General features: G+C 42.3%; 1 protein-coding gene across 4 annotated transcripts in view; it reads right to left on the bottom strand.

Annotated features, from left to right (window-relative positions):
- Positions 1–22,983, bottom strand: part of IL1R1 (interleukin 1 receptor type 1) — a 257,715-nt gene that overhangs the window by 95,097 nt on the left and 139,635 nt on the right. For all 4 annotated transcript variants that reach the window (XM_069204428.1, XM_069204429.1, XM_069204431.1 and 1 more), the window contains exon 7: positions 7,101–7,163. In XM_069204428.1, the coding sequence (XP_069060529.1) occupies positions 7,101–7,163 (63 nt within the window). The remainder of the gene's footprint in view (positions 1–7,100; positions 7,164–22,983) is intronic.

Here is a 22,983-nt window from a genome sequence, read left to right as displayed (position 1 = left end):
CCCCCCCCGGGGGTAGATCGGCCTTTTTTTTGGCCGATCTGCCCCCAGGGGTTGGTCAAAATCCACTAGACACCAGGGATTCAGTTTCAAATAATGTTTTAGGGCAGCGATCCCTTAGCCAAGGGTCGCTGCCCTGGGGACAATATTTTTTCATATGTTTCGGCCACCCAGGGGGCTTAATCAGTCATGTTTTTGGCCGATCTCGCCCACAGGGGGTCGAAACCCACTAGGTCCCAGGGATTGCGTTGTGTGTGTTTTGTGTGGGGGGTGGCCCCTTTGGTGAGGGCCACCCCCCCCAAAGGGTGCTCATTACTGCTGACCATTTCTTCAGCCTATTTTTTTTTTTTGGACCATCTGCCTCCCTCCTCCCCCCCAAATGGGGCAGAAGCCACCAAGATGCTCGGGGGGGGGGGTGGGGTGGGCAGTGCCCTCTTTGGCAAGGGTCTCACCCCACAGGGGCACAGAACTGTTGGGCATTTCTGCCCCCCTTGGGTGCAGATCAGCCTATTTTTTTAGGCCCATGTGCCCCCCAAGGGGGGCAGAATCCACTTAGACACCAGGGAAAAATTTTAAATTCTTGGTGGCGGGGTATTTGTCAACTGGCAAAGTATTTGTATTTGTGATTATAACAGTCTATTTCTTCTTTTTGTTCTAGTTCAAAGCTTTTTCTTCCTTTGCTGTCGATGCTTGCAGTTTCAGTAGTTGACCTGCGGTTTGCGTAGCTGCATGTTTTAGGTAAGTAAAAGCAATTTAATCCAAAGGAGTATTGTTGACATGCATGAATGACATGTTTGTAGGTGGTGTACTAAATGCAGGATTGTGTGTGAAATTGCCCCTAAATTTGTGCACAATTATATTTGTGTTATCTTATGTCTAATTTGCTTTTCTTTTTAGTGGGATATTATTGGTGATTGCTGTGCCTGTGCAGAGTAGTTGCTGGTGAGTCTAGCTTTTTCAGGCAAGTGAGTGGTATAGTTTTTTAGTACATAACTCTTTGTGATAAAGCCACACTTTGTTTATCACTTATAAAGTGCTGGTTTTTGTTAGCAATCCATTTGTTGTTAGAAAGGATCATGGCTAGCCGCAGAGTGTCTGTTCCGCAGATTGCTGGCATGCTTTTTGAGTCGTCTTCTGACCATGATTATGAGACTAACTCTGCATCTGAGGCTGAGGAGGAAGTGAGAGATTCTGGCAGTTAGTTTTCTGTCTGAGAGGATTCTTCTGATGAAGAAGCCACTCTCAGTGCAGATGAAGAGCCTGTTTTAAAGCAGGACACTGATGTGCCAATAGTGCAGCAGACTGGGGCTGAAAGGTTTCCCTTTGGAAGACCTGACACCTGGGTTTCCCCAAACATGGAGCAGCCACAGTTGCCTGCCTTTACTGGTCTCCCAGGGTGTATGGTAAATACAGAAAACTTACTGCCTGTCAATTTCTTTGAGTTGTTTATGGACAATGTATTTTTGGAAGAGATTGTTGAGCAGACTAATTTGTATGCGGAGCAGTATTTGAGGGACAACGCTGCCAGACTTAGGCCTCAGCCTAGAGCTACCCAGTGGGTTCCCACAAAGCTGGAAGAGATGAAAAAGTTCTTAGGATTGACTTTTTTGATGGGGTTGTTAAGGAAGTTGTCACTGGCTTCATATTGGTCTACTAACCCCATGATGGCAACGGCTATAATTCCTGTAACTATGACTCGTAATCGCTATTTGCTTATTCTTCGGATGCTGCATTTTGTTGACAATGCTTTAGCCTTGCCACGAGATCACCCTGATTGTGACCCTCTTTTTAAGGTTAAGCCTGTCCTTGATCATTTTGTAGATCTGTTTTCAGAGGTCTATGTTCCAGGCAAAGAAATAAGTGTGGATGAGTCTTTGGTCCTGTTCAAGGGGCGTTTGGTTTTTAAGCAGTACATTCTTAGCAAGAAGGCACAGTATGGAATTAAATTGTACATGCTGTCAGAACGTAGTACAGGATACGTGTATAATTTCCGGGTCTACACTGATAGGGATTCCAGTATTGACCCCCCTGGTTGTCCGCCCACTTTTGGAGTTAGCAAGAAAATTGTGTGGGGACTTGGCAGACGACTGTTTAACAAAGGGTGGTGTTGATTGAGTAGATCAGAGGTTGGAATCTTAAACTGCTCTTCATAAGTCTTATGTGTGGCATAAAAAAGCTGGCCATGCATTTTTTTCATTTGGCAACTTTTAATGCTTTTATTGTGTTCAAGGATTGTTCCTCTGAGTCAATGATGAAATTTGAGGAGTGCGTGACAGAGAGCCTTATTGAGGTGGAACAGGCAAGAGTTCCTAGAGTAGCAGTGGCGGAGGATGTGGCTAGATTGAAAGATCGCCACTTTCCTGATCACATTCCTCCCAATCCCAAAAAAGACTTGGCCACTAAGAAATGTAGAGTCTGTGCCCAAAGAGGTATCCAGAGGGAGAGCCAGATGTACTGCCCCAATTGCCCTTCAAAGCCTGGGCTGTGTGTGGCCGGCTGTTTCAGGAGCTACCACACCAAAAAATATTTCCGGGAAATACCGTGAGCGTAAACTGCCTATTTTGTGTTTGTAGTTTTGTACTTATTTATAATTAGTTAGTGTTTTCTTTTTTTTTTTTAAACAAAAAAATAGTGATGGCAGCGTGCATGGAGTGGCGCTTGGCTGGAGGTGAGCATGGGGTGGCGCTTGGCTGGCAATGAGCATGGGGTGGCGCTTGGCTGGCAATGAGCGTGGGGTGGCGCTTGGCTGGATGTGTGCGTGGGGTGGCGCTTGGCTAGATGTGTGCGTGGAGTGGCGCTTGGCTGGATGTGCGCGTGGAGTGGCGCTTGGCTGGCGGTGCCAGTCAAACGTCAGTCCATTCTCTCTCGTCAGCTGGTGTGATTGCTGTATCAGGCATGTGTGCGTATGTAAGTGATGTGCCCTTGAGTGGAACTGTCTGTCGATTCGAGTGTTGTAATGTGCTGGACCAGTGGCTGGTGGCGTAAATGGTCTTGTGCATGTCATGTACGAAAGGTGTATGAATGGACTGTAAAGCGGTTGATGCCTTGTTGCGGCTTTACAGCTCATGAGTTATGAGTCATTGGTTCAGTTTTTGGGCCTTTCAGTTATTAACAGTTCATTTCATTTTTGTGAAATCTCTTGTTAATAAAATTTGATCTACTAAACCATCACTCACCCTCGTGCCAAATCCAACCAGTATGTGTGGTTAAAATTACAAAACCTGCTCCTCTTTAATCAGGTGTCACAGCACACCCCTGACACACTAGGGGCCAGATGTAGGAAAAATCCAAATTGCGACTTGCAATTAGCGAGTCCCTGCGACTCGCAAATTGCAAGTCGCAATTTGGAATGCAGAAAGGTGTCTCAGACACCTTCTGCGACTCGCTATGGGGTCGCAAAGACCCACCTCATTAATATTAATGAGGTGGGTCGCAATTTGCGACCCCATAGCGTGTCTGGGCACTCACGGGGATGGTGGCCTGCTGGAGACAGCAGACCACCATGTCCGTGACTGCTTTTTAATAAAGCAGTTTTTTTTTTTTTTCAAAGTGCCGCCCGTTTTCCTTAAAGGAAAACGAGCTGCACTTTGAAATAAAACCGAAACCTTTCGTTTCAGATTTTTTCAGGGCAGGTAGTGGTCCATTGGACCACTGCCTGCTCTGAAAAAATATTTTTTTTGCCAGTCACAAAGGGGAAGGGGTCCCATGGGGACCCCTTCCTGTTTGCGACAGGGTTACCATCCACTTCAAGTGGATGGTAACTGCGACTCCATTTGCGACCGCTTTTGCGGTCGCAAATGGAATTGCATTGCGAGTCGCAAATAGGAAGGGAACACCCCTTCCTATTTGCGAGTCGGAAATGCATTTTGCGAGTCGGATCCGACTCGCAAAATGCATTTCTGCATTCCGGTGAGGCTTTTACGCCTCGCAAATGGCGTTTTTCACTGTTTGCGACTCGCAAACACTTTGCTACATCTGGCCCTAGGTATCTCGGGTGGGACCACTATGATGAAGCATCCCACCAACTTGGTTGGTTGGTGAGTGGTCTTTTTAACATAACCTATGTGTGTTTCTTTTTTCACAATTTTAGTGTTTGGAACATCACAGAAGTACGGGGACACATCAAAATGATCTATTACAAAACTACCTGTGTTTGGGGAGGAGGGGCACCTATGTTTTTGGTCCCGGGTGTGGCCTTCATCTAGGGAAACCTACCAAACCCAGAAATGTTTTAAAACTAGACACCCCAAGGAGTCCAGGGAGGTGTGGCTTGCATGGATCCCCAACATTTTCTTACCCAGACTCTTCTGCAAACCTCAAAATTTGCTTAAAAATCCCTCACTTTTCTTTGTAGGATCACCACTCCGGCACAAATTTCCTACCACCCAGCATTGCCCTCAGTCTCCAAAGTAAAATGATACCTCACTTGTGTGGGTCCCCAAAGCAGAGTCAGCCTAAAGATGTATAAAAGGAAAATATGTGCTTATCAGCTTGCTGTGCTATTCCCTCAATCTCTACAGGTTTTTGGCCTTTTTCTGTTGCAGACACCTGGGCCACCCACACAAGTGAGGTATCATTTTTATTGGGAGACTTGGGGGAACGCTGGGTTGAAGGAAATTTGTGGCTCCTCTCAGGTTCCAGAACGTTCTGTCACCAAAACGTGAGGAAAAAGTGTTTTTTGGCCAAATTTTGAGGTTTGCTGAGGATTCTGGGTAAGAAAACACTGGGGGATCCACGCAAGTTACACCTACCTAGACTCCCTTGGGTGTCTAGTTTTCAGAAGATAGGTTTCCCTATATGGCTGCTGAGCCCTGGACCAAAAGCGCAGGTACCCCCACCCCCCCCCAAAAACATGTAGTTTTGTTTTCGATCATTTTGATGTGTCCACAAAGTGTTTTGGGGCATTTACTTTCACTGGCACTAGGCCTACCCACACAACAGAGACCATTTTTATCAGAAGACTTTGGGGAACGCTGGGTGGAAGAAAACTTGTGGCTCCTCTTGGATTCCAGAACTTTCTGTCACCGAAATGTGTGAAAAAAGTGTTTTTTTTAGCAAACTTTTGAGGTTTGCTAAGGGTAACATAACTTGGTGAGAGCCCCACAAATCACCCCATCTTGGATTCTCCTAGCGGTCTAGTTTAAAAAAATGCACAGGTTCCAGAACTTTATGTCACCGAAATGTGAGGAAAAAGGGTTTTTTTTTGGCCAAATGTTGAGGTTTGCAAAGGAGTCTGGGTAACAGAACCTGGTGAGAGACCCACAAGTTACCCAATCTTAGATTCCCCAAGGTGTCAAGTTTTCAAACATGAACAGGTTTGGTAGGTTTTCCTAGGTGCTGGCTGAGCTAGAGATCAAAATCCACAGCTAGGCACTTTCCAAAAAACACATCAGTTTTCAATGTAAAAATGTGATGTGTCCATTTTACGTTTCCTGTTGCAGGCATGAGGCCTACCCACGCAAGTGAGGTATCATTATCGGGAGACTTGCGGTAACACAGGATATAAGAACAAATGTTATTGCCCTTTGTCTTTCTCTGCACGTTTTCCTTCCAAATGTAAGACAGTGTGTAAAAAAAAGACGTCTAGTTGAGAAATACCCTGTAATTCACATGCTAGTACGGGGACCCCGGAATTCAAAGATGTGCAAATAACCAGTGCTTCCTAACACCTTATCTTGTGCCCATTTTGGAAATACAAAGGTTTCCTTGATACCTATCTTTCAGTCTTTTATATTTCACCAAAAGAATTGCTGTATACCCGGTATACAATGAAAACCCATTGCAAGGTGCAGCTCCTTTATTGGCTCTGGGTACCTAGGGTTCATGATGAACCTACAAGCCCTATATATCCCCGCAACCAGAAGAGTCCAGCAGATGTAACAGTATATTGCTTTAAAAAATCTGACATTGCAGGAAAAAGTTACAGAGTAAAACGTGGAGAAAAACTGCTTTTTTTCACCTCAATTTCAATTTTTTTTTTATTTCAGCTGTTTTATTCTGTAGGAAAACCTTTTAGGATCTACAGATGTGACCCCATGGTGAATGCAAAATTTTGTCTACTTTTCAGAAATGTTTAGCATTCCGGGATCCAGCATTGGTTTTACATCCATTTCTGTCACTAACTGGAAGGAGGCTGAAAGCACGAAAAAGTATAAAAATGGGGTATGTCCCAGTAAAATGCCACAATTGTGTTGAAAAACGTGGTTTTCTGATTCAAGTCTACCTGTTCCTGAAAGCTAGGAAGATGGTGATTGTAGCACTGCAAACCCTTTGTTGATGCCATTTTCAGGGGAAAAAAAACACAAGCCTTCTTCTGCAGCCCTTTTACTCCCCATTTAAAAAAAAATAATAATAACGTTTTTACTGTATTTTGGCTAATCTCTTGGTCTCCTTCAGGGGAACCCACAAACTCTGGGTATCTCTAGAATCCCCAGGATGTTGGGGAAAAAAAGGACGCAAATTTGGCGTGGGGAGCTTATGTGGACAAAAAGTTATGAGGGCCTAGGTGCGAACTGCCCCAAATAGCCAAAAAACAGGCCTGGCACCTCAGGGGGAAAAGGCCTGGCAGCAATGGGGTTAAAGTCCAGAGAAAAGGCTTTGTTAAAATTACCATTCACTGTTAAGGCAACCTCTGCTGTGTGAAGTTTAAAGTTTATGGAGGTATATAGCTACAATCTGAGTGAGTGTTTTGTGTACCATGGAAGAGTTCAATTTCACAAGCTTTAATTAGATAGACTAATCGATGCCTTCTACTGACTTTGTTCTAAGAGCAGCTATTTTTACAGTCACCTCTTAAATTCATTATGTGATCATTCCAGGATGCATCTTTAAATTAAGGATAACTACTAAACTGTTTTTGTTTTTTTTAATAAATAAATCATATCCTACGGTCTTAATTTGCTAGCCACCATTGTAAAAGACAAAGTATTACCAGTATTTCAGCACACGCATTGAATATCCACACATAAAATTGTATAGGGCATACAAAATACACAAATCAAGCAGATTAGTGTGCAACTGTGCAACTACCAATAGAAATGAAGTAGCATTATTTTCCCATGTCCTTAGTATTTATTTGGTGAAAAAGAAAACAAGCTACTTACCAATCTTTACATACAGCTTTTCATCACTGGGATAAATGATCACTGGTTGTTTTCGTTCACGCACTAGGGAAAAAAATGAAGTTCACGTATTAAGCATTAACCTCCACTACAGTGGCAAGATCTAGTGGGTAAACACAATTACATTTTTAAAACAGTAATGTAATAAGCAAAAGCACAGTTCAAATATTATTAAAAACAGACAAGTTTGAAAGCCACAGGACCCTAAAAACAAGTCATCGTTTCTGGGCCATAAATTATCCGAGACTCATGGCAGACAGAGAAGCGGAGAAAGTTCTATCAGCAGGAAAATGACAGCCCAATAAGTAGGCCAGCGTTAATCACGTTGTCAATTTTGAGGGAAATCAAATGGTGTAAAACCAGCAGTGCGTACCTATAAGCTTTAGTCCTAATGGCCACTAGAGCACCTTGGCTTTTAATTACATTTTTACAAACCACAGAATGCAGTAGAGAGAACAACTTTACAGATCTCAATCTCTGCTTGAAGCATAGATGACAACATAATCCCTCTCGAGTAAGCAGGGACAAATAAAAGACTGAGGCTAGTGCTGAACTAAAACAAGCTAGAAACATTCATATATATATATATATATAAAAAACACATGACTAGTAATGATAGGAAGAGTGAAGAGGAGGAAGGGGAAGGACAGGTGAGAAATGGGATAGATGCAAAATGGCGGTATTGGAGACTGCGATGAGGAGGAAAAATGGAGAAGGATAACATGAGCAAGCAATGTTAGACAAAAGGCAAAGTGACGCAGGCCAAAGAATTTAGACTGAATCCGTACAGTAAAAGTAATTGTGAGGTGGTGAAAAAAAGCGGCAGTGTAAACAAAAATAAAGATGGTGGGAGGGCAACATGTAGAAATTAAGAAAATAGGGGAAATAAGTTGATGACGGAGTGCAAAGAGGCGCATTCGCTGCTCTATTGATGGTGAATTACAAACCTTTTACAAAGGGAGAGTTGAGAGGTACATCCCACCACACATTCTCCCAAAGGTAAATCTATATACACAACAAGTGATGTGGGGTTGGGGGGGGGGGAGAGACAGAGTAGCTCAGTTGGGTGCCGCTATTTGAGGCAAAACAATGGGAATCAGAGCTTGTACTGTCAAAGGATGAGGATAATTTACTTCAAGGACACCCCTGCTAGGGATAACTATGATTTCATATGAAATCCCTCTGTGCATAAAAGACAGAAGAATGTTTCCTTTATGGCAGAGGTGGTTTCACACACTTAGTAGTGTCATGCTTCATCATAGACCACCCCTACCCACCCTTGTAGAACAATGTCACCAGGGTGGACTCCACCATTTGGTTCAGACCTACCAGAGGGAGTTCTTATATAATGTTCACTGGGCAAAACTGAGATTCAGATGCCTAAATATACTCTCTCTCAACCCCCCCCCCCCCCCCACACACACACACACACTTTTTTGTGTATATAGGGAATTACAAACACCTAGAAAGTTTAAACAGGATGGTTTTAGTTTCCTTCCAAACTAGATTAAAAGCTACTAAGACCACGGAGGTGCCTGTAAAGAAGGCTGCAGATGGCATGCACAGCTCAGAAAAAGAATGAGTTGCAGTTGGGTGGCTTTCAATTTTGTTTCTTAAGTCGGACACTGTCTTTGCTTCAGAGATTTTTAGAAGCACCATAGACATTCGATGAGTCTTGGTCAGTACAATGTCTTCACCATCTGCAGTTGCCCATGTGATGAATCATCTGTTCAAACCTTACTGCACGTTCTGTTCTTCTGTAGGTATTAGAGACCTGCCTAGGTGGTTGCTCATGCCAGTACTTCAGAAAGCAAATATTAAATAATTGTAGACCTGCGTTCTCTACCAACAGTCACTGCTATCTCAGGACGTCTGTTTTAAAGTGGGCCTATTCCTAAAGTCAGCTGTAAAATTACACAATTCCCTTCTGTCTTAACCTGAGTTTTTATTTAATCTTTTTAGCTTTTTATCTTCTTCTTATGAATTATGTGTTTTATCTGTGAACAGTGGTTTTAATATTTTTATGATGTATTGTGTTTGCATATTACTGCTTTGCTTGTGCTTTTATGGCCATTGCTTGCCCAAAATAAAGATGATTCTGATTGATCTGATTGGGTGATGAAGGTATTCTGGTGGCAGCATTTGGAAGGCTTTAAAGATAATCAAAGCCATCTTAAAAATGTAATAATCAACGCAAGGGTGAATCAATGAAGCTCTGAAAATGGGCTTGACATCAAATGTTTCGCCTTTTATACTACTTTGGCTATAAGGTGGAAAATCATTTTAAAAGGGGGGCATGGCCTGTTGCACAAAGAGCTGCTCTAAGAGAGCTAATGGCGGATTTAGTCACTGCTATCAAGGTGTCATTACAATAATCAGTGCAGGAGACGTCTAGAGCTTCGATGAGATGCCTGAGGCTTAGAGGTTGTGGTAATGGTATAATTTTTTTCTGAGGACTGTATAGTCATTCTAGCTTCTTTGGCAGTATGGCCTGTGTGCAAGGCCATGCCTTAAGGAGTATCTAGCCACAACCCAAAGATATTGCTTCAGGAAGCAGAAGGAGGAATCCAATTAACTGTAGTTCAGACAGCTAATTTTAGTAGATTTTGATAATGTATTGCCTGTGTGGGATTATGAATCAATGTTTGTCAGTGCTTAACCTCTAAAACATTAACATTCAGCTTTGGAGTTTTATTAAGCTATTTTCCAGAGTGCAGATGTCATGAAATAATGAGATTATTTTAAAGAGTTATGAATGAACTGCATATTGATTAATTGTGAGTTCGTATTCTTCAACCAGAATTCTAAGACAGAATTTAGATTCCATCTAGACTAAATGTAGGAAACTAGGACACAACCTTGGGGTACCCTGCAGAGTATGGTGGTAGGGTCAAAGTTTGTGTTGCCAAACTTGACTAGTTGTGTTTAGTTGTCTACCAATGAAGAGATTCATTATTTAAAGTTAATCTAGTGTTCAAGGTTGTAGACAGCTCTTTGGCACTCAGTAGTGCTGAATGCTTTGTATCATGTAACATGGAGTTGCCCAGTGATCAACTGCTTTGGCAGTCAACAGATTCAACTTTGCCATGAATACTGGGTTGCCTTGTTTAGCGTTCCCTCGAGGATAGTCCTTCTGAAAGTCCTGGGGGATTGGGAGGGTACACATTACATTTGTACACTGGTGGGACCTGGATGTATTGTGGCAAAAATGAACATTGCACACTACTGGCAATGCAACAAAACACTGCCATACAAGGAATGGTTGTCAGGAATGGACAGGTGTGCATCAGGCAAGGAGCTGTCTGAATTAACACAGATATGTGGCCCCTGGTGTGAATACATTGGATTAGAGATGGCATTATCTGGTTGATTTTGTTTCCACTGTAAACCAATAAAAAGTTTTTTATTTAAAATATATATTATTGAATGCTGCTGACATGCCAAGAATAACCAGGAGACATAAATGTTGTCAATGATTAAATTAATGTCATCTCGCTTTTTTACTGCAGCCATTTTAGCACTAAATCCTTTGTGAAATTCTGATTTGCGAGAGGCAAGTATTTTGTTCTTGTACAATTATTAACTCAGTTGGCAGAGCATTTCTCAATCACTTTCCACAGCCAAGGTGAATTGTAATTGTATTTATATAATGCTTACTACCCCTGGCGAGGTGTTGAAGAACTTTTCGCGAGTAGCATGCTACTCCAGTACCCAAAGTGTATTAGAGTTGGATTAGCATACGGAAATCTAAGTTCTTAATCTGAGAAGTCTTGAGTCTGTTAGTTGGACTGAGTAGGATAAAGGCGGAATAGAGGAAGTGAAGAGTCTAGAAAGTGTTTTTTAAGAATCATAGTAGTAAAAAAGGTTTGGGATGAGTCAAAGGAGTAAGAGGAGGGAAACGTTTCGAAAGGGTTATTAGGGAGATCATAGTAGTAAAATGAAGCTTTGAATGAGTCACAGGAAGGATAAAGGAGGGAAGAGATCATAGTGGTGAAAGGAGGTTTGGGGTAAGTCAGAGGGGAAGGTAGAGAATTATATTAAAAGGTACTGGATGAGACAGTAGTGAAATGGGGAGAGTGGACGTTTTTTTTCCATTTATGTATTTATTCTACAGTAGGAGTAAAGTGACAAATATATCAATACATAATTATATAGAATGGCATGAAGGCAAATGGAAAAAAAATAAAGAGATTTAAAGTTGTATTATGTGAAGTCTCTTAGGTACATGTATGGATAAACAGAAACTCCAACTTTCAAGTGTTCTTGTACATAAAGCTAATTTCGTATGTATATTTCTTTTTACATTTGTTTATTTATATTTAGCTTTTATTTTATATTTTCCCAATATTTCAACAGTGAAAATACAATTGCTATTATATTTACACATTGTGACAGATAAAAGTAAAACACTCATAACCATATAATCAAATAACCTACATAACTTGTCACACATTGTGATAGCTAAAATGAAATAGAGATCCATAAGCAGATAACCAAATAAAGTGTATGTGAGATATATATATATGGAGTAATCTATGTAAAGGCTGCTCAGGTGACTGTTTTTCTTAAATCTTTGCGCAAATCCCATTGAGAAAGGTAAAGAATGGTGAAACGCGTCTGTGGCGCAATAAATTGGATCTAAAGTACCCGTGAGTGCTCCATTTCTTCTTCTTGTTTTAAATGAATAATGTGCAGCCACTTGCACATAATGGATGCACCCGTCAAGAGTTCGGCATTATTTAGTGGACTTTGGTTAGGAATATATATATTGAACTGACACGAAGAAAGCCAAGGCACCAATCCACGTGAATCTGAGCATTCATTCAGGCTATAAAGCAGTATATTTGTCCATTTCCCTGACGCGTTTCGGCATACATTGCCTTGTTCACAGGTGAGTAGAGGCAAACATTTTTTCACCAGTGCTTTTAAATTCTCAGTCATGTGACTTCATAGTTAGAATACAATTCCCAGAATGCACTATTCAATACCTATGTCTCTATATATATATTTGTATTTTTATATGGAAAATACTTTGCATAAGTCCGCCATCTAGCGCTGGGCTCGGGTGGTTTCAGGTTGTTTTTCTTCGAAGAAGGTTTTCGAGTCACGAGATCGAGTGACCCCTCCTCTCTGTGATAGTGCGTGTGGGCATCGAGCCCTTTGTTAGATTGTTTATCCACAGGAGGGTGAAGTAAGAGTGTACAAGTGTATATGTACATATTTAGTAACTAAATAAGATGTTAATGCAATGTATATACATATTTACAATATACAGTACTACAACAGCTATAGGCTTCCGGGGAGGAAGGAGGGTGCATGTGAATCTACAGCACTACATGCCATGAACAGATGTCTACCAGGTAAATAACATTTTCCGTTCGATTTCATGTGCAGCTGTAGTTACACATGCTTTGCATAGACTGAAAAACAATCCCCTCCAGAAAGGAGTGGTTAGCCTGTAGGAGTTGTAGTAGTTTGAAATAGTGTTCCAACCACTACCTGTCCAACATTAGCTTGTTGTCGAGAAAATATATCCACACAGTAATGTTTAGTAAATGTGTGTGGTGTAGACCATGTGGCTACTTTATATATGTCTACCATTGGTATATTGCCTAAGAATGCGATTGAAGCCCCTTTCTTCCTAGTGGGGTGAGCTTTAGGAGGTACTGGTAACGATCTTTTAGCTTTAAGATAGCAAGTTTGTATATATTTGACTATCCATCGTGCTAATCCATTTTTGAAATGGGATTACTTTTGTGAGGTTGCTGAAAAGCTACAAAGAGTTGTTTGGTTCTTATGAAATCTTTAGTTCTGTCTATATAGTACATGAGAGCTCTTCTAACATCATGGGTGTGAAGAGCTCTTTCAGCAACTGAATCTGTCTGTGGAAGAAGACTGCAATTCCACTGACTGATTAATATGAAAAGATGAAACCACTTTTCTTAGGAATTTTGGGTTTGTCCTAAGAACTATTTTATTTTTGTGGATTTGAAAGTAAGGTTCCTCTAGAGTGAACACTTGAATTTCACTAACTCTCCTTAAAGAAGTGATTGCTACCAAATAAGCAACCTTCCGTGATAAAAACTGAAGAGGACAAGAATGCATGTGTTCAAAAAATGGGCCCATGATTCTGGTGAGTACAATATTATGATTACACATGGGGGCTGACGGAGCTCTAGGTGCAATAACCCTTTTAAGACCCTCCATAAAAGCATTTATAACAGGAATCCTAAAGAGGGAAGTATGTCTGTTTTGGAGGTAAGCAGCTATTACTGTTAAATGGATTCTAAGAGGAATATGCAAGATTTGCTTTTTGTAAATGTAACAAACAGCAAACAATGTCTTGTACTGATCCTTTAAGTGGGTTAATGTTTTTAGGTTGACAATAGTAGACAAAACGTTTCCATTTAGCTGCTTAACATTGTGGGTTTGCGTGCTTCTTTTATAATATCTATGGATTCTGATGGAAGTTGTAAGTAGCCAAACTCTGACTTCATGAGCCAAATCGCCAGGTTGAGTGTACTGGGATTTGTGTGTGTGATTTGACCTCTCCTTTGAGTCAACAAGTTTGGTTTGTTTGGTAGTTTTTGAAGTGGTACTACAGACAGGTCTATTAGTGTTGTGTACCAATGTTGACGTGCCCATGTGAGAACTATGAGTATTATGGGGAGGGAGGTTTGTTTCATCTTTTTTGATCAGAAATTGAATTTGTGGGAGAGGTGGAAAAATGTAAGCAAATATCCCTGACCATTTCACCCATAGAGCATTGCCCTTGCATTGAGGGTGTGGGTACCTGGATGCGAAGCTCTGTCATTTTGAATTTTCTTTTGTTGCAAAAAGTTCTATTTCTGGTTTCCCCATATATGGAAGTATTGTTGAATCACCTGTGGGTGAATCTCCCATTTGTGTATTTTTTGTTGCGTCCTGCTTAAGGGATCCACTAGCTGATTGTGTATCCCTGGGATGTACTCTGCTATTAACTGAATGTGATTGTGGATTGCCCATTTCCAAATTGACTGTGCTAGAAGGGGCAATTGTGATGAATGTGTCCCCCCCCCCAGTTTTTGCAGATAATACATTGTGAATCATATCGTCTGTCCTTATTAATACTATTTTGTGTGTAATTTGTGTTTGGAAAGCTTTGAGTGCTAAGAAATACTTCTAGTAATTTCAAGTGGTTTATGTGATGAGTTTGTTGATTGAGTCCTGTCGGAAAGTACCATCTTGCCTGGCATGTTACCCCCATTTTTACTGTATGTATGTTTGTTTCTGCCTATGTGTCACTGGGATCCTGCTAGTCAGGACCCCAGTGCTCATAAAGTATGCCCTATATGTGTTCCCTGTGTGGTGCCTAACTGTATCACTGAGGCTCTGCTAACCAGAACCTCAGTGTTTATGCTCTCTATGCTTTTAAAATTGTCACTGCAGGCTAGGGACTAATTTTACCAATTCTGATTGGCACACTGGAACACCCTTATAATTCCCTAGTATATGTTACCTAGGTACCCAAGCTATTGGGCTTCCAGGAGATCGCTATGGGCTGCAGCATTTCTTTTGCCACCCATAGGGAGCTCAGACAATTCTTACACAGGACTGCCACTGCAGCCTGAGTGAAATAACGTTCACTTTATTTGACAGCCATTTTACACTGCACTTAAGTAACTTATAAGTCACCTATATGTCTAACCCTCACTTGGTGAAGGTTGGGTGCAAAGTTACTTAGTGTGTGGGCACCCTGGCACTAGCCAAGGTGCCCCCACATTGTTCAGGGCAAATTCCACGGACTTTGAGTGCAGGACACCATTACAAGTGTGCACTACATATAGGTAAATACCTATATGTAGCGTCACAATTGTAACTCCAAACATGGCCATGTAACATGTCTAGGATCATGGAATTGTCACCTCAATACCATTCTGGTATTGGGGGGACAATTCCATGCATCCCCGGGTCTCCAGCATAGAGCCCAGGTACTGCCAAACTAACTTTCCGGGGTCTCCTCTGCAGCTACTGCTGCTGCCAACCCCTCAGACAGGTTTCTGCCCGCCTGGGGCCTGGGCAGCCTGGTCCCAGGAAGGCAGAACAAAGGATTTCCTCTGAGAGAGGGTGTTACACCCTCTCCCTTTGGAAATAGGTGGGAAGGGCCTGAGAGGAGTAGCCTCTCCTGGCCTCTGGAAATGCTTTGAAGGGCACAGATGGTGCCCTCCTTGCATAAGCCAGTCTATACCAGTTCAGGGATCTCCCCAGCCCTGTTTGGCAAGAAACTGGACAAAGGAAAGGGGAGTGACCACTCCCCTGACCAGCACCTCCCAGGGGAGGTGCCCAGAGCTCCTCCAGTGTGTCCCAGACCTCTGCCATCTTGGATGCAGATGTGTGAGGACACAATGGACAGCTCTGAGTGGCCAGTGCCAGCAGGTGATGTCAGAGACTCCTCCTGATAGGTGCTTACCTTTCTCTATAGCCAATCCTCCTCTGTGGGCTATTTAGGGACTCTCCTGTGGGTATCTTAACAGATAACGAATGCAAGAGCACACCAGAGTTCCTCTGACTTCTGCCAAGGATCGACCGCTGACTGCTCCAGGACGCCTGCATAACCGCAACAAAGTAGCAAGAAGACTACCAGCAACATTGTAGCACCTCATCCTGACGGCTTTCTAGACTGTTTCCTGGTGGGGCATGCTCTGAGGGCTGTCTGCCTTCCCCCTGCATTGGAAGCCAAGAAGAAATCTCCAGTGGGTCGACGGAATCTTCCCCCTGCTAACACAGGCACCGAACTTCTGCATCACCGGTCCTCTAGGTCCCCTCTCATCCTGACGAGCGTGGTCCCTGGAACACAGGAGCTGGGTCCAAGTGTCTTCGACAGTCCAGTGGCCCTTCTGTCCAAATATGGTGGATGTAAGTCCTTGCCTACCCACGCCAGACAGTAATCCTGTGTACTACATGAACTGCAGCTGTCCAGGCTTCTGTGCACTTTTGCAAGACTTCCTTTGTGTTCAGCCTTGCCCAGGTCCCCAGCACTCTGTCCTGCATTGCCCAACTCGCTGAGTTGGACTCCGGCGTCGTGGGACCCTCTTTTGTTGTTCCGAGTCGACCGTCGTCCTCAGATCTTCTAAATGTCTGTTCAAGTGCTTCTGCGGGTGCTGCCTGCTTCTGCATGGGCTCTCTGTGTTGCTGAGCGCACCCGCTGTCTCCTCCTCCAAGGTGCGACCTCCTGGTCCTTCCTGGGCCCTGGCAGCACCAAAAATCCTCAACCGCGACTCTTGCAGCTACCAAGGCTTGTTTGAGGTCCTTCTGCGTGGAAACAACTCTGCATCCTCAGCACGCCGTGGGACATCTTCTGACCAAAAGAGAAGTTCCTGGCACCTTCCGTTGTTGCATAATCTTTGGCTTCTTCCACCTGGAGGCAGCCCTTTTGCACATTCATCCGAGGTTTAGTGGGCTCCTGCCCCCCCCCCGGACACTTGCGTGACTCTTGGACTGGGTCCCCTTCCTTTACAGGTCCTCAGGGCCAGGAATCCGTCTTCAGTGCTTTGCAGTCAGTTTTTGTCCTTGCATAATCCCTATCTCGTCTTTACTGTCTTTCCGGGGTAGTAGGGTACCTTTACTCATACTTTTCAGGGTCTTGGGGTGGGAGTATATCTTCTGAGATACTTTTGGCATATTGTCACTAAAAGAAAGTACCTTTATTTTTAGTAACTCTGAGTATTGTGTTTCTTATGATATAGTACTAAGTGATGTAAGTGGTATAGTAGGAGCTTTGCATGTCTCCTAGTTCAGCCTAAGATGCACTGCTATAGCTACCTCTATCAACCTAAGTTGCTAGAACACATCTAACCTACTAATAAGGGATAACTGGACCTGGCACAAGGTGTAAGTACCCCAGGGTACCCACCATAAGCCAGGCCAGCCTCCTACAAGTCCCATTTCCCCTATGTAGTGAAGTTGTTGAGATTAGCTCCCCAACCTATCATTGATGCATCTGGTGTGATTATTATCTCAGGCACATGGTCCTGAAAGGGACGCCCTTTTGATAGTTGGCAAGATTCTACCATTGCAGAGACCATGTGAGTTTGGTGACCCAACAACACTAGATCCTGAATCTGACCGTGTGCCTGAGACCATTGTTGAGAGAGACATTTTTGTAGTGGTCTCATGTGGAGCCTGGCATTAGGTACTACTGCTAGGCATGAAGCCATCATACCTAATAATTTCATCACCAACTTCACAGTAGTGTGGTTGTATTGTAGTTGTGATATGACAGTGTAAAATGCCTGAATCCTTGCTGTGTTTGGGTATGCCAATGCTGATTGAGTGTTTAGAATTGCCCCTAAATACGGCTGTATCTGTGATGGTTGCAGTTGAGATTTTTGGTAACTGATTGTGAATCCTAGATCGTGCAGGATGTTTATGGTATATTGAGTATATTGTTGACAAATTTGAAGCGTGCTGGCTTTTGTAAACCAGCTGTCGAGATATGGGAAGACATGTATGTGTTGTCTCCTGAGGAACGCTGCAGCTACCGCTAAACATTTGATGAACACCACTGGTGCTGTTACCCCAATGGTAGCACTGTGAACTGGTAGTGCTTTCCTGCTACAACAAATCTTAGATATTCTCGATGTGCTGGATGTATGGGGATGTAGAAATAAGCGTGCTTGAAGTCTAATGCTGTCATGTAATCCTGTTTTTGTAATAGGGGAATGACGTCCTGTAGAGTTACCATATGGAAGTGTTCTGACAGTATGTGCAGATTTAGAGGCCTGAGATCCAAGTTTGGTCTGAGAGTACCATCTTTCTTTGGTATGAGGAAGTATTGTGAGTATACTTAGGATTCTTGTTGGGGTATAGGTACTGTTTCTATAGCAACTTTGAGCAACAGTGACTGTACTTCTTGTTTTAATAGAATGAGGTGCTCTTGAGTAAGTTTGTGTGAATGAGGAGGTATGTTTGGTTGTTTGGTAGCTGTATCAGCTGCATCCATAACAGATCTAAAAGCATTATTAGATATTGCTTGCCCTTAATTTTTGCCCTTCATTTACTATATGTTGTCCTCTCTTTTGGTGATCTGGAGGGAGGTACTGTAATAGTTCTCCAATTTCATCCCAGTGTGCCCTATCATATCTAGCCAAAAGAGCTTGTGAATTCGCTATCCTCCAATGATTTGCAGCCTGTGAAGCTTCTCTTTTACCCTCTGCATCTATTGTCTTACTCTCCTTATCTGGAGGAGGGGCATCTCCTGTGGACTGACTGTTGGCCCTTTTTCTTGCTGCGCGATCTACAATTGAGTCAGGTTTTAATTGGGTTCTTATAAACACTGGGTCTGAGGGAGCAGGTTTATATTTTGTATCTACTCTAGGAGTAATAATTCTGGCTTTAACAGGTTCCTGGAAAATATTGGTAGCATGTCTGAGCATTCCTGGAAGACACTGATATTGTTTATGTGTAGACGCTGGTGTGTCAAAGAGGAAATCGTGTTCTATCTGCTGTGTATGCATCTGCACATTATGATAGGCAGCAGTTCTAGCCACTACATAATTGTATGCAGTAGTGTCCCCGGTGGTGGGGGTCTAGCAGGATACAAGTCTGGATCATTTGGCAGAATGGGATCAGAGGGATATATATCCCATGGATCTTAATCCTGCTGGTCATCACTAAAATCATCCCTGTGTTGTGATAATGAGGATGTGTGTGGTGACAACTGTTCTTCATATGTGGGTGATGGTGTGGGTGGAAGAAAAGGAGAATGTGGTGGAGAAGACGGTTTCTGGATACAAGCTTTATTCAGTCAAAAAAACCATCAAGCAATAAAAAACATTAATCTATATGATACATATGTAGTGAAATTTGAGAAGGTAATAATAAATAATCAAGGAAAAAAACAACATCATCCAATATTTACAATAAAATCTCAATACTTTTTCTGAGACATGCAGTATTATGGGTTACAGTAAATTTAAAAAGTGGGTCCGCATATGCCAAGCAGCCACAAGGAACTTGCTAACTGAATGGATTAAAATGGCAGCAGTATCACTCTTTAAAATCCTAAGAGCAAGAACAATTTGCCTAACGGCCAGCATCTGACAATCCGGGTGTTTCCACTTGCGTTGAGGGAGAGCATACACTGGTCAGAAGAACATAAAATGTTCAACTGATTCCAGGGCAGTTTTACAGCATGGACATAAGCTGGATACCGTCAATGGCCTCCTATTGCCAATAAGGAGACAATAGCGGTAAACACCCATAACAAAAACGAGCATATAAACTTCGCCAGAATAGCAGGGATATGCTCTAAGAAAGGCTCAAACTGAGGATACCATTTAAAATCAAGAAAAGCATTAGTCAATCAACCATAAGATGAGCAAAGGAAATAATTGTTCCTAACATGGGACCAGTATGTTCTTTTCAGGGGCAATACATGATCTTTCTCTAAACTTTGTGGGTTTTCCCAATAATTCCCATGCATTAAAATATGGAGCCAATTAGAAAAATGCCTGAACCAAGGAATGGAAGTCAAATTAGATCTTTTTAAAAGGTCAGAAAGGGAGTCCCTATAAACAGCAAGTTGGGGAGTCGTCCAAATTCCTACCCAAAAAAGCAACGGTTTAAGGGCAATCAAATCAGAAATACGGTTAAAACCAAGATCCAAAAAAATGGGGATCAAAGGGGTGCTACCTGGACACGCAAGTAGCTCTCTAGCGAAAACTTTTTCGCCCACCACTAATTTTGGAGTTTTACAGAAGCCCCACACCTCAGCACCTAAGTAGTAGCGTTTTGCGCTTTGGCTAAATAGATCTTTATGGCCGGAGAGACTGCTTTTGTGGCTATACTCTTGTAAAAATCGCAAAATTGCCCCAGATCTATGTTGAAGAAGGGACACACTTATTAATCTGTTCATCCCAGGTCAATTTATTAGAGATCCTCACACCCAGATAGTCTATTGATCTTACTTCCCCCAAGGGGCCCCCTGCTAACGTAATAGTACATCTCCTAGTTGGTCGTGGACTACACACCATCAATTTTATTTTACTGATGTTTAATTACAGCCCGTGGTCAACACCAAAAATAATGAACTTATCCATAAGAGTCTGAAGACCCATCGGGGTCTGAGAGATGAGAAGAGAATCAACCGCAAAGAGCAATATGGGAATCTTTTGCTCATTTAGGGAAGGTGCATCATTTTGACAAGAAGACACCACTTGTATCTCCTCATTTATATGTAAAGTAAATAAGGTTGGTGCCAACACATACCCTTGGCGGACCCACCTTTGAATAGGAATATGGTCTGTCAATTCACCCTGATTCCCCCATCTCACCTGGGCATAAGTGCCCTCATGTAGCCATTGTAAGAGATGGATTATGTTCATGAGCGTACCTATTTTATGTAGAACATCCCATAATTTCCCTCTCAGGACCATGTCAAATGCAGATCGAAGATCCACAAAGGCGATATACAGTGCCAATCTAAAGATCTGGTCCACAGTACTAGTTTTGGGGCGAAAACCTGCCTGGAGTGGGGAAAGCTGTTTATGTTTTGTAGCATCTTCCTGCTGTTTATTCTTGGATACCTTTTTTGATGGAGGTACATCCTTTAAAGTGTCTTTAAAAGTAAATTTCCTTTTAAAGGACATTGGAGGGGAGGCAATTATTCTTCCTGCTTCCTTTTGAAAGTGTATCTTTAGCTGCTTAGGGTCCATCACCTCTAAAATAGGTTGTATGTCCAAGGATTTATAGGTAGAAGTTGTTTGCTTGCTACCTGTGTCTTTCAACTCCAAAGGTTTGTTCGAACTGAAAGCATTGGCTCCGAACATGTGTTTTCTGATTTTCGTCTCAATTCCAAGACTGTTGATAGAGTCTGTTTGGTCGATGTCAAATGAACTTTAGTCTTTCATCTCGGTGCCAAAACCGAAGGTTGGTCATCAGGACTGACTTTTCGGATTCCGAAAGCAGTAAAGGACAGACAATGAGTGCTGGAGTCTTTTTTAATATTTTTGTGTGATGCAATGGGGCAGTTCTCATGTAAAGAGCAGGAGGTATGTAGTGGCTATTATCATCCGAATGCTGATCGGAGTTGGAGTCTTGGATGGAAAAAGTTGCCCCGTTGTCTAACTTCTTCCTGCGCATGTTCTTCTCCAAAGACATCAGGTGTGTCTTCTGTGGATATGGACGCCATTTTGAGAGGACAAGCTCCACGGTCGCAGAGAGTCTTTTTAGATCGAAAAGATCTGCAGGTGTCACAGGTTTCTTCCCGATGATCTGGAGGTAAGCAGAGATTGCACACAGAATGTTGATCGGTGTATGGAAATTAAGTGTGACACAGAGGGCAAAATTGAAACAGAGTTCGTTCCATCAGCCCGACATTGAAGTAGGCCTCAAAAGGGCAACGCCCTTTAAAGGGTGATAATTCGACTCAGAAGGTCTAAATTGGTTAGAGTTTAGATGGAAACACGATCAAAACAATACCAACGATGTTAATGAAAAGGTAGAATAAGTTCAGAAGTACCAAACCGAGATCCACCGAAGCAAGAGGAAACACATCTGTACCCGACGGCAGAAAGAAAATCTAACAAAAGGACTTGATGCCCATGCGTACTATCACCGAGAGGAGGAGTCACTTGATCTTATGACTCGAAAACCTTCTTCGAAGAAAAACAACTTGTAACACTCAGAGGCCAACACTAGATGGCGGACTTATGCAAAGCTTGTGTATCTACAGTTGCACATGCCATCGAACATATATATATTTAAACCATAAGTAATATATTAATCTGTATAAGACTGTCTATATATTTTTAAACTACAAATAACATATTTATGTTTGAGCAAATAAATGCACATATCTAACCACATATGTATATAATCAAATTACAGATGTTTACATACATAGGGATATGCTGTACATTAGTGATTATGTAGGAAAGACCCAACTCTTCAGTAGTCTTCTGAAAATAACCTAGTTACCTGTGGATCATATGTTTGGGGATTGTAAATTGCATAGTTTGGCTGCTTGAACAGAGACAGATATATCACCCATCATGGTTTTTTAAGCTTGTATGCTGAGCTTTTGAGACAAGGTGCAAATCTAGAGTGGAGGTTTCTTTGTTGTGTATATTTGGTGATTTTATTACTGGTGAAAAGTGGTACTGTTCCATTTATTGCCTTGTGGGTGATGCAAAGCAGCTTGAAGGTGGATTGTCTGTTAATCAATGTAAGGTCCTCAATGCCGGGGTTGCGGCTTTACATGTAGGAGTAATCTGGTGTCAGAGTTCTGAATCTGTTGCAGTCTTTTCATAGTTAACAAGGATGATGCGTGGTGGCCTTTGGTGTAATCAAATTTAGACAGTACAAGAGACATAGTAGCTTGCACCTTGTGTGGAAACCCTAGTTAGGGAAATTTGTTGCAGAGTTTTCAGAGTAAGGAAGCTTCATCTTTCTAACATACCCTTAGGCATTCTTTGACAGCTTGAAGTCAATAGAAATTCCACGTTTTCTTACTTTCTTTGATACGTGAGGAGGTGGTCCTAAATCAGGACAGGCGCTGGGTGGGTCACACATTTATCCAACAGCCACTTGTGAGAATTTTAGTTTTGGATGCATTCAACTTGAGATGGCTCTATGTCATTCAATGATCAACAGCTTGAGACAACTGAAGAGTTTTGAGTTTCCAATGTCTTTGGGGCTTTCGAGTTTAAGAAGTATTTGTGTGCCATCTGCCTAGTTATAGCATGTGAGCTGAAATTCATTGATTATTGACAGTAATGACGTCCTGTAAATGTTGTAAAGCATGGGTGAGATGACAGCCTTGAGGAACACCTGTTTTCCAGTTTTTGTGAAGTACGGTTTAGATGAGAAAGGAGGAGTATGGATG

The sequence above is a fragment of the Pleurodeles waltl genome, chromosome 8 (assembly GCF_031143425.1).
Source record: "Pleurodeles waltl isolate 20211129_DDA chromosome 8, aPleWal1.hap1.20221129, whole genome shotgun sequence".
NCBI classification, from domain to species: domain Eukaryota; kingdom Metazoa; phylum Chordata; class Amphibia; order Caudata; family Salamandridae; genus Pleurodeles; species Pleurodeles waltl.
Note: the sequence above shows the minus strand (reverse complement) of the source record. Positions and strands in the feature narration are given on the sequence as shown.